General features: G+C 45.2%; 1 protein-coding gene across 1 annotated transcript in view; it reads left to right on the top strand.

Annotated features, from left to right (window-relative positions):
* arhgap17b (Rho GTPase activating protein 17b) overlaps positions 1 to 10,325 on the top strand; it is a gene marked incomplete in the record, with an annotated part of 46,233 nt that extends 35,908 nt beyond the window's left edge. Inside the window, 9 exon segments of the mRNA XM_046303844.1 lie at positions 30 to 111; positions 332 to 412; positions 535 to 648; positions 960 to 1,051; positions 1,215 to 1,291; positions 1,293 to 1,333; positions 3,977 to 4,098; positions 4,443 to 4,862; positions 8,929 to 10,325. Coding sequence (XP_046159800.1) covers positions 30 to 111; positions 332 to 412; positions 535 to 648; positions 960 to 1,051; positions 1,215 to 1,291; positions 1,293 to 1,333; positions 3,977 to 4,098; positions 4,443 to 4,862; positions 8,929 to 9,080 — 1,181 coding nt within the window.
* Between the last annotated feature and the right edge of the window lie 2,182 nt (positions 10,326 to 12,507).

Genomic DNA, 12,507 nt, shown 5'->3' with positions numbered 1-12,507 from the left:
ATATTTGTGGTTGTGTTGTCTCTGTCTAGGAGCCCTGAAGTCCTACCTCAGAGAGCTGCCTGAACCCCTTTTGACCTTCTCACTGTATGATGAGTGGACACAAGCCTCCAAGTAAGAATACTACATATCCACCTGTACGCAATGATACGGACAATAAAACGGACCGAAACGCGGATTTGGCAAATAATGAATCATTTTTTGCGTTTTCCGTTGCAAAGCGTTTTGCTATGGTGTGTCCTAATGAATACGACCCAAACCCAACAAGTGTTTATTATAGAGACTGTGAAACAGTGTACCATCTTATTTGGGTATGTAATGTTGTGTTGTACAGTGTGTCTGACCCAGACAGGAGGCTTCAGGCTTTGTGGGTGGCATGTGACGGTTTGCCAAAGAACCACAAGGCCAACTTCAGGTGAGTGTCAATGTTGGAAACATAATCGTCCACCATTGGAATTCTATGCTCCCAAAAGTGATTTATTTATGAGATGCACACAAGATCTATGGTTCAATACCCCATTGGGATTTTGTTTGCAGGTATCTGGTAAAGTTCCTAGCCAAGCTGGCCCAGGACAGTGAGGTGAATAAGATGACTCCCAGTAACATCGCTATAGTGCTGGGACCCAACCTGCTCTGGTCCAAGACTGAGGGGTGAGGAATACACATTCATTCCATGCATCAAAAAGAAAGGACCAAGGCACTCTTCATATCATTCATAACACTTCCTGTATTTGTGCCTTGGTCCTCCTTTCTTTTTGATGACCCATTTACCCCTTTTACCAAAGAGCACCTTCTCTCTACAAAAAGCGACCATTGTGTACCTTAGCTTCCCTGTCTACTTATTTCTACAAATCCATCCCTTCATTTGAGGTAAACAAATAGCATTGGTAGTGTTGTACAGTAGTTAATTTAGCTTGATGTTTCATTGATCTTGATGTCTGTCTCTCCCCTTCTGTCCTCAGGACTCTGGCAGAGATGGCTGCTGCTACCTCGGTCCATGTGGTGGCCATCATAGAACCCATCATCCAGCACGCTGACTGGTTCTTCCCAGATGGTAAGAGACCTCTACTTGAACCTGGGAGGGATTGTGTTACAGAAAGTCTTTATCTAAGTGACTATGTTACTCCTAAGTTACTCCTAAGTTACTCCTCACTCGACATAGAACAGGAAATTCCCGTTGTCTTGTTTGCTGACCTCTGTGTTTCACTTCTTACCAGACGTGGACTTTAACGTGTCGGGTATGTTCGTGGCCATGACCCCTGAACCTGACCCAGGCCCTTTCGAGAGGCGACGCCCCCGGAAACCTGGTGGACGGGGACACTCCCCGCAAAGACAGGTACCTGTCCTACCCCCCGTAGCAGCCCCCGTCCCAGCCCAGGTTTCAGCATCCATGCCCGGACACTGACCAGGCAGGAGTCCAGAGGGGCAGCGGCCGTCTCAGCCCTCTATGTAGTGGCTGACGAGTCCATCACAGTCAAGGAAACGCCCGCTGGGGAGCAGGAACAGCCAATGCCACTGCCTTCTTAATAAAGTCCAAGCTATACCCAAGGAGACAGTTTGTGAATCCAGAATCCCAGTTTGTGAAAGTCCATTCCAATGTGTTTGTGTGTGTTTTAACACTACAGTATTACCGATATGTAAGATGATTGAAGAAACAAACCAATAAAACGTGTGTTTAAACCGAGGCCAGCGGTGAACGTGATGAATAAGCACACTTTTATTCACCTAAGAATTGTTCTTAAATTTAACACATTGTTTCAGGAGATATAAGGATTAACCCTCACTTGTCTTGAATTGAATCACACTTTTATCAAGCTGTGTTACCATTCTGAAATAGGAAACAATGTTTAACACTTTGAACCCCTTATATGCCACCTCTATTAAAGCCTAGGTTTTAGGTTACTGGTTGTGTGTTTTGTCACTCTATTCTGTTGTCAAGCTGTAAGAAATGGAAGGAGCTCAAAGTTCACTAGTTCAAAGCTCACTTGAACTAGAATCATGTGATCTCTGCTTCAGTAAAGGCCTTTGGTTAATACCTCATTCTTCTCTCTCTCTCTCTCTCTCTCTGGAGTGGTCTCTCTTTTAACTGTCTTTCTGTCAGTCCCTGTCTCTTTGTCTGTCTCTGTCATTCTGTCTCTCTCTGTCTCTCTCCTCTCTGTCTCTCTCTCTCTGTCTCTCTCTCCTCTCTGTCTCTGTCTCTGTGTCTGTCTCTCTCCTCTCTCTCTCTGTCTCTGTCATTCTGTCTCTCTCTGTCTCTCTCCTCTCTGTCTCTCTCTCTCTGTCTCTCTGTCTCTCTCTCCTCTCTGTCTCTGTCATTCTGTCTCTCTCTGTCTCTCTCCTCTCTCTCTCTGTCTCTGTCATTCTGTCTCTCTCTCTCTCTCTCTGTCTCTCTCTCCTCTCTGTCTCTGTCTCTGTGTCTGTCTCTCTCCTCTCTCTCTCTGTCATTCTGTCTCTCTCCTCTCTCTCTCTGTCTCTGTCATTCTCTCTCTCTCTCTGTCTCTCTCTCCTCTCTGTGTCTGTCTCTCTCCTCTCTGTCTCTGTCATTCTGTCTGTCTCTGTCTCTGTCTCTCTCCTCTCTGTCTCTCTCTCTCTCTGTCTCTCCTCTCTGTCTCTGTCATTCTGTCTCTCTCTGTCTCTGTGTCTCTCTCTTCTCTGTCATTCTGTCTCTCTCTGTCTCTGTGTCTGTCTCTCTCCTCTCGGTCTCTCTCTCTGTCTCTCACCTCTGATGTTGTCATCGGTGTGTCTTCACCCCTCACTCTCTCCCCTCTCCCCTCTGTATAGCCCCGCTCCTAACAAACTGGGGGACCCCACCCCCACCCCACGTAGAGCTGCCACTCTAAATAGAAAACAGCACCATCATGCTTCTTCGCCCGCCTTCCAGCCCCCTCTACCACCGCCAGAGGCTGGAGGAGTCACCCAGACCCAGCCTGTGGCTGAGCCCCAGACCCAGGAGCAAACTCTGTGTGGGAGTACGGAGGCTGGCCAGCCTGGCCTGGCTGGGGGGGGTGGGGGTCAGGGTGGGGCACCAGAGGTCCAGGTGGCCACAGGGCAGCAGCCTCTGCCTCTTACCCAGCACAGCGCTGAGGAGAATAGGTAAGGAGGAAGCAGAAACTGAGTCCCTCCCCTCCCGTCACCAATCAACCAAACAGAAACCAGAAGGTTACGCGCCGCCCTGCTGTCGATCCTGATTGATCAACCTACAGCTACTCACTCTGTCATTGACCTTTGTGTTTGCTTGTCCCATATTGTTCTATGCAGGCTGATACTGTGTGTTGTAATCACACCCAATGAAATCAAGTATGCTGTAAATCAAACCGATGTCCCAAAGCCAATGATTTAGCTGTTTGTTGAAAGGCCTCTCCTAGTGATCCAGGAAGCAGCTTTGTTATTGGTGCTTGTCTATTGTCCTATCCCTTCTCAGACAGGGTGCTGGTCCTTCTCCCTCAAATGTCTGCCTTCCTACCAACCTTCCTAAATATTTGTCTGTCCAGACCGTTCACGTGGCTGTCTGTTGGTCAGCCCTCCCCCAAGCATGCATACCTGTCTGCTTTGGCGTTTCATGTAGTTGTCTAATGTTTGCTTTGTGATTGTCCCGAACTCTTGACTCACAGCCCTCTGGTTTACCATGCTGGTATCATCCCAAGCATGGCCTGGTACTCCTGCTCTGGTTATCCTCAATGCATGTGCAACTTTTACTTTCCTTGAATGAACTTCCTGTGTTTCCTTTAGTGTTATTGCATCTGTTTTGTGTCAGTTGGAAACACAATGTGATTTGAGAGATGTAATTGTCTTTAATCTTTCCATGTTATGATTTGACTCATGTAACTGGCTAATTGTCACTGTAATTGTTCCTTATACATGATTGCCAAGGAAGTGACTAACCCTGACCTGTGATGCAGTTTTCGCATGTCATCACTTTGCATTGAGACCTGGCTTGTAGACTGACAGGTGACAGTGGGTTTGTCCTCTATCTCTACAGCCCTGGCCATGACCCCACCAGCACCCCCGCTCCCCTGAGGAACGGGGGCTCCCAGCTCACCGTGGGGACGCCCCACTCCCAGGCAGGATGCAGGGGTCCTAGCCCCCACATTGGACGCAGAGGTGAGAGAACACACTCTGACCACCCAACCACACCTCTCTACACCCTCTGGTAGTTTCCACTTAAGAGACTGACACAACGTACTACAAATAGTATATCCCATTTAGCAGACACTTTCATCCACACCGACTTACAGTCATGCATGCATACATGGGTGGTGCCGGGAATCAAACCAACTTTCCTGGCATTGCAAGCACCATTTTCTACCAAGTGAGCTACAGAGGACCACAATAGCATCATTCAAATCAGACAGAAAGCTCAGACCTTTTTAACTCACGTACTTATCAGTGCTTTGATCAGTGTGATTTCATAGTTTAAAGCCATGGTTTTATTTTGTCTTCCCCAGGTACTAAAAAGCAAGCCCCTGCCCCACCCAAACAGGCCAACCCCTTTGTAGCTAATGTCTCCACCCTTGGCCACAGTCCCACGCCAAACAACCCCTACCCCCTCATCGCTCCACGACGCCACTCTGGTAAAGAAAACCCCAGCCACGCCCCCAGCCACCCTCCCCCACAGCCCCCTCAGTCTCAGGGGGAGTCAGACCCCTCTCCACCCCACACCCCCACACCCCCTAGCACCCCTCCTCACGATGGTCCAACCTCCACCCCCTTCACCCCTCTATCGTCCTTCCACTCTGGCTCCCTCCCTCGCCCCACCAGGCCGGCTCCGAAGCCACGCTCCCGACCTACAGTTCCCCCGCCACGTCAGCCGCCCACCAATGACGACAGCAACGGGCCCAGCGGCTCTGCCTCCAAGGTCATCACCGGTAAAGTTACAGTCCATCCTTTCCCAATCCAACCTACTCATGACTATAATGGATATTAAACTGTCATGACACAAACTTACTTGGGTACGCTAGTTGGCCAGTATACCTTACAACAGAGGACTCCATCCAGCTCTCATTATGTGCTGTGTGAGTCATAGGTGACAGAGTCACAGCCCATATCCTATCAGAGATATGATACATCATGTGGTAAAGAAGGAACCATACTCTGGTGAGAAAGGACGTCTCTAGAAGGTATGACACACAGTCTAAAATGCAGCCAGAGAAAGGAAGGATGGAGGGATGACTAAAAGAAGGATCGAGTTTCAGTCTATTATTCACCAATCAGCTCCTTCATTAGCTTCACATAATAATCCGAGCTGGAAACTCATCTCAACAGAGGAGTGTGTGGGTGTGTGTGGCAGTTTTCCTAGTAGGAACTCTCAAGGTTTCAAGCAGAGCAGGAGGCTCCCTGGCTGACTCAGACACGGTATTGCAGTAGCACATACTGATGTACTGTTGGCCCTATTTCCACACACACACACACACACACACACACACACACACACACACACACACACACACACACACACACACACACACACACACACACACACACACACACACACACACACACACACACACACACACACACACACACACACACACACACACACACACACACACACACACACACACACACACACACAATGGAAATGTCCTTGTTTGCCAAACGTTCCATTATATGCTCAGAGTCTAAATCAGAAAAAACCGTTGCTGTTCAACATTGTAGCCAGGAATTTGTCTCGGTGTATGATACTGTCTCTGGGCCTGTGCTAACAGCATTCATTTACTTTCAAATCATTTAAAATATTACATGACATTTCATAACACTTTTCACAACACATTAAGTGTGTACCCTCAGGCCACTAATATTATATTATACTGCATGTTATCTATGCATTCTTTCTTTAGTCGAAGGACATTTTGAGAATCTTTTTTTTCAAACTCTGGCTAAGTCTGTTTCAGACATAGTTACACACAAAGCACTACATAAAAAGTGTATGCACAAATGTATTAGATATTAAACAGTGACACAAAGCAAACACAACAGGACGTCTTCCTACTGTATTAACACAGTTAACTGTCCAACTGCCAATGAAATCATATGCTGCTGACAATGCTAGCTAATCGAGCATTGTGTGATTTCATCAGGACTCTCACAGAGAGAGAAATGTAACAATGAAAGGTGTTTGTTCACTTGGATTCTGGTCTCACTGCCTTTAGTATTGCCTCACGCACACCATACACTGTAATTGTGGTGATTTAATTTAAAATGCATGATGGGTAAATATTGGAATATTGCAGATGTGTGAGCTGCCGCCCTGCCTGTGAGCTGAGATTGAGAGGCAGGTAATGGTAAGGATATGATTGGCTGACGCTCTGAGTTGCAGCCCCTTGCTCTCCATATGTGTGCGTACGTGCTCGTGTGTTTGTCTGCATGTGTGTGCGTGTGTGTGTGTGTGTGGTTGAGCCCAATGCATTAACCCTGCCTGCCAATAGTAAATAACATGCGTGTCATTCCCACCCCGTTGTGCCATGGCTGTGGTTGAAGGCTACTTACAGCGACCCTTGTTAACTAACCACTCTTAACACCCCTGGGATAGTCCAAGAGATGGTCCAGTCTGATACTGACGGTGCAGTCGGTACTCTACTTCCTATTTCTTACCTAAGTCAAATACACTGCTCAAAAAAATAAAGGGAACACTAAAATAACACATCCAGGATCTGAATGAATGAAATATTCTTATTAAATACTTTTTTATTTACATAGTTGAATGTGCTGACAACAAAATCACACAAAAATGATCAATGGAAATCAAATTTATCAACCCATGGAGGTCTGGATTTGGAGTCACACTCAAAATTAAAGTGGAAAACCACACTACAGGCTGATCCAACTTTGATGTAATGTCCTTAAAACAAGTCAAAATGAGGCTCAGTAGTGTGTGTGGCCTCCACATGCCTGTATGACCTCCCTACAATGCCTGGGCATGCTCCTGATGAGGTGGCGGATGGTCTCCTGAGGGATCTCCTCCCAGACCTGGACTAAAGCATCCGCCAACTCCTGGACAGTCTGTGGTGCAACGTGGCGTTGGTGGATGGAGCGAGACATGATGTCCCAGATGTGCTCAATTGGATTCAGGTCTGGGGAACGGGCGGGCCAGTCCATAGCATCAATGCCTTCCTCTTGCAGGAACTGCTGACACACTCCAGCCACATGAGGTCTAGCATTGTCTTGCATTAGGAGGAACCCAGGGCCAACCGCACCAGCATATGGTCTCACAAGGGGTCTGAGGATCTCATCTCGGTACCTAATGGTAGTCAGGCTACCTCTGGTGAGCACATGGAGGGCTGTGCTGCCCCTTAAAGAAATGCCACCCCACACCATGACTGACACCATGACTGACACCATGACTGCGAATTTGCCAATCTTGGTGTTCTCTGGCAAATGCCAAACGTCCTGCACGGTGTTGGGCTGTAAGCACAACCCCCACCTGTGGACATTCGGCCCTCATACCACCCTCATGGAGTCTGTTTCTGACCGTTTGAGCAGACACATGCACATTTGTGGCCTGCTGGTGGTCATTTTGCAGGGCTCTGGCAGTGCTCCTCCTGCTCCTCCTTGCACAAAGGCGGAGGTAGCGGTCCTGCTGCTGGGTTGTTGCAATCCTACGGCCTCCTCCACATCTCCTGATGTACTGGCCTGTCTCCTGGTAGCGCCTCCATGCTCTGGACACTACGCTGACAGACACAGCAAACCTCCTTGCCACAGCTCACATTGATGTGCCATCCTGGATGAGCTGCACTACCCTAGCCACTTGTGTGGGTTGTAGACTCCATCTCATGCTACCATTAGAGTGAAAGCACCGCCAGCATTCAAAAGTGACCAAAACATCAGCCAGGAAGCATAGGAACTGAGAAGTGGTCTGTGGTCACCACCTGCAGAACCACTCCTTTATTGGGGGTGTCTTGCTAATTGCCTATAATTTCCACCTGTTGTCTATTCCATTTGCACAACAGCATGTGAAATGTATTGTCAATCAGTGTTGCTTCCTAAGTGGACAGTTTGATTTCACAGAAGTGTGATTGACATGGAGTTACATTGTGTTGTTTAAGTGTTCCCTTTATTTTTTTGAGCAGTGTAATAGAAGGCCTGGACATTAACTTTAGAATGAATCTGCATAAAAGCAAATAGTTGTGGGATAATTGAAAATTCATGTCCAGACCATCTAAATGACTGGATTTGGCTTTAATTTCTTTGAAGCACTCCAGAACCCAGGTGATGCACTTCTAGCATTTCAGAGTAACATATCAGCAATACTCTCCAAGTAACTCTGTTATTGAAATCACATTTCCCACATCGGAAAATGTACGAACTGTGACTAGACCGTGGCATTCAACTTCCCTGTCATAGTCAAATGTATTTCCTTTTTTATTATATATATATATTTATTTTACAATATGACAAATCCTTGGTGTCTTTTCTCCAGTATGCAAAAGTGGCATTCAACTTTCCTGTCATAGTCAAATATATTTCCTTTTATTTTTATTTGTATATATATATTTTACAATATGACAAATCCTTGGTGTCTTTTCTCCAGTATGCAGAGTTTGTGTGCTTTCCTTAGGTTTGAGGTGTGGATATGGTCTGTTCGGTGACTGATGTGTGTGGTGACTGATGTGTGTGCCTCTGTCTGTTCTGTAGAGCTTCTTGCTGCAGACTGATAGTGGTGTACTACAGGGTTAAGGTCAATTGCATCAATTCGGGAAGTGATCTGAAATCGAAAAATCATAATTGAAAACGATAAATACCACTTCTCAATTCTTGAACTTGAATTTTAATGTATCTCCTGAATTGGCTAATAAATACCACTTCTCAATTCTTAAACTGGAATTTAATTTTATCCTCTGAATTGCCTGAATTAAAATGTAATTAATCCTAACCCTAGTAGGCTGTGTTTTGCCTGATTGATCACTTACCTGTCAATCTAAATGTCTTCTATAGATGCCAGCCTGAACTTGAAGGGGATTGGCCGAGCCCTTATCCCTGAAATTATGGTGGACATACAAGGGGAGAGCTCTGCTGGTCATGAGCCCTCCCCCTATCCAACCCCACCCTTGGACCCTGAGATCCAATCAGAGAGCACCAGTCTGTGAAAGGGGAGGGATCACTCCAACTGACATCACCAAAAAACATTCTGCCTCTGCCCAATTGGCAATATGCTAGCCATTCATCCAATCGCCATAGTCGGAGTCAGCTCTGAGCCTCTACAGACTGGTCCATACAAACTCCCTGCTCATCAATCCAGTGAGAAATAATGTCTGCAACAAACAACCCCTAGCCAACATTACTCTCTACAACAATACAGGGACTAGACAACCTTCTCTTACTCCATAATCCAAACTCAACACTGTTGGCACACACCACCCAACACCCTCAACACCAACACCCTTCCATCCATAAACCATCAACAGTATTGGAACTGGACCACAGGATCACCCCATGTTCATTGAACCTTCGTTCTGCTAAACATGATAGGAAGTTGGCCTGCAGCTAGAGATGCCACTGTAGCTTTCTATTGAATCAACCAAGCCTGTACTGGGACTGGACAATATATATATATATATATAACCACTGAACTCCAATGCTGGCGAAGCTGTAATGTTATGACCCAGTACCTGGAAGCATCTGATCTGAATATGCTGTTTCATCTTTGGATCCATTGTAGAATGTTGACATTGAATTGGGGCTGGGTGGGAGGCTAAGCTTGTAAACCTAAAAGTTCAGAACTTGTATGTTTGTATGATGTAACTTTCCTCCCTGTGGTACATTGTATGGTGGTTGTAGGAATATTTTTTGAATGGAAATTGCTCATTTGTATGTCCTCAATGCATTACCTAAGATTGTCTACAAAACTGCAATTTTGCCCAATTTGAGAACTTTCTTTAATGGTTTTTAATGGGCCAAGTAATACAAATGTAATGCAGAAAGTGCTATTGATGAGCAAATATACATGGTGAGCCCAAAGAATCCTATACATTGCCATACTTCCTTTGATGAGAGCTCTCAAGGACCAAAGATGCCAGTTGATGAATAACTACATTTGGTGAGTGTGCTGCTTTGTGTTAGTAATATAAATGTTTTAATAGTTGCCAAGGACCAAATAAGTATCAATGAGGAGTGCAATTGAATGAACTGCATTCGTTTCATACTGTGTCTTCTCCACTCCCATTATTCACCCTGTTTCATTTGTTGTTTTTAACCTGTCTTACCGCAATATACTATAGGACTGGGTTTTATTCAACAGAGCTGAATTCAAACCAAACAGTCACCCCTGCCAAAAATGTGTATACCAATCACAGGTTTCCCCTTTAAAAGAAAAGTTATATCAGAAAAGTGATTGGATATTCCTTGCCACAGATTTCCCCTTTAAAAGAAAAGTTATGTAAGAAAAGTGATTGGATATTCCCTGCCACAGATTTCCCCTTTAAAAGAAAAGTTATATAAGAAAAGTGATTGGATATTCCTTGCCACAGATTTCCCCTTTAAAAGAAAAGTTATATCAGAAAAGTGATTGGATATTCCCTGCCACAGATTTCCCCTTTAAAAGAAAAGTTATATCAGAAAAGTGATTGGATATTCCTTGCCACAGTTTTCCCCTTTAAAAGAAAAGTTATATCAGAAAAGTGATTGGATATTCCTTGCCACAGATTTCCCCTTTAAAAGAAAAGTTATATAAGAAAAGTGATTGGATATTCCCTGCCACAGATTTCCCCTTTAAAAGAAAAGTTATATAAGAAAAGTGATTGGATATTCCCTGCCACAGATTTCCCCTTTAAAAGAAAAGTTATATCAGAAAAGTGATTGGATATTCCCTGCCACAGATTTTTTTAATTTGAGAAATGATTTGTTTTGATATCCGTTTTGATTTAATTTAGCTCATGAAATGGACAAGCAACAGAACAATATCCCAGGTTATTTTATGATTACTATTCAAATTTAGGATGTTATGTTGACAATCTTTAGTGGGTAACCTGGCTTCTCACTCTGCTTGTGATTATTGCCTTTTTTCCCACTTTATTGCATGTTTTGAATGTGATTTGCATTGCTTTTTTTCTGCCCGTGTCTTTTCAACCTGAAAATGAACAAAGATTTTCGCTAATGAGTGAATGGATCCTCCACTGTTTGTTCATATTAAAGGAAAATAGTTTTGGGTATTATTACTCTAAATAAACAAAACATGAATTAAAACAGTAATATCCCATGTTTATTCATGTCAGCTGAATACTGAATTTATACTGTATATTCTAATCTAATGGAATGTATACTCTTAGTAAGAACTATAATACATGTAGCATATTGAGAGGCATCATGCCCATTTAAACACTGCCAATCAAAACTATACATTGCTGCCATATAGTAAAGATACAAATTGGCTGAATGAACTGGCAGAAATAGAATAATATACCAGTTTCATCTGAGGACAAAAATGTTGACAGCTGCACCATACAGGGTGCAAAATGAATAGGAGATTTTCCATGTACCAATTCCATGGCATAGGGTTTATGAACTGGTGCAAAAAACTACACTTGAGTCAATACTTAGTTTTTCAATTTAAATTATTATATAAAATTCTTGCCACCAACAGAATGCCATATATATGGAGCATACAACGATCTCAGCTCTGTAGATTTTGTTGCGAAGAGGCAGAATCACTAGATCATTTATTCTGGTATTGCCCCTATGTAGCTTGTTTCTGGTCACAGGTTCAGGAACGGTTAAAAAATCACAACATGCACTTAAAATGAACCTTACAACTAGCAGTGTTGGGTAATTTGGAAAGCCTTAGTCAGTCAATAAATAATATAATACTCGTAGGAAAGGTTTATCTTTAGCTCACAATCTGTGCATAATATACGATTAGAAAGATTCAGAAATTTTGAAAAAAAAATCACAGCACAATTGAAAAATATATGGCACATTGAAACCAAATGAGGGTGGTCTATGGTGATCGGTGGGATGGGCTGAGTGGTGGGATGGGCTGAGAGTGGCTGAGTGGTGGGATGGGCTGAGAGTGGCTGAGGGGTGGGATGGGCTGAGAGTGGCTGAGGGGTGGGATGGGCTGAGAGTGGCTGAGGGGTGGGATGGGCTGAGAGTGGCTGAGGGGTGGGATGGGCTGAGAGTGGCTGAGGGGTGGGATGGGCTGAGAGTGGCTGAGGGGTGGGATGGGCTGAGAGTGGATGAGGGGTGGGATGGGCTGAGAGTGGCTGAGGATTGGGATGGGCTGTGGGGTGGGATGGGCTGAGAGTGGCTGAGGGTTGGGATGGGCTGAGAGTGGCTGAGGGGTGGGATGGGCTGAGAGTGGCTGAGGATTGGGATGGGCTGTGGGGTGGGATGGGCTGAGAGTGGCTGAGGGTTGGGATGGGCTGAGAGTGGCTGAGGGGTGGGATGGGCTGAGAGTGGCTGAGGGGTGGGATGGGCTGAGAGTGGCTGAGGGGTGGGATGGGCTGAGAGTGGCTGAGGGTTGGGATGGGCTGAGGGTGGGATGGGCTGAGAGTGGCTGATGGGTGGGATGGGCTGAGG

The sequence above is a fragment of the Oncorhynchus gorbuscha genome, linkage group LG16 (assembly GCF_021184085.1).
Source record: "Oncorhynchus gorbuscha isolate QuinsamMale2020 ecotype Even-year linkage group LG16, OgorEven_v1.0, whole genome shotgun sequence".
Taxonomy (NCBI): domain Eukaryota; kingdom Metazoa; phylum Chordata; class Actinopteri; order Salmoniformes; family Salmonidae; genus Oncorhynchus; species Oncorhynchus gorbuscha.
Note: the sequence above shows the minus strand (reverse complement) of the source record. Positions and strands in the feature narration are given on the sequence as shown.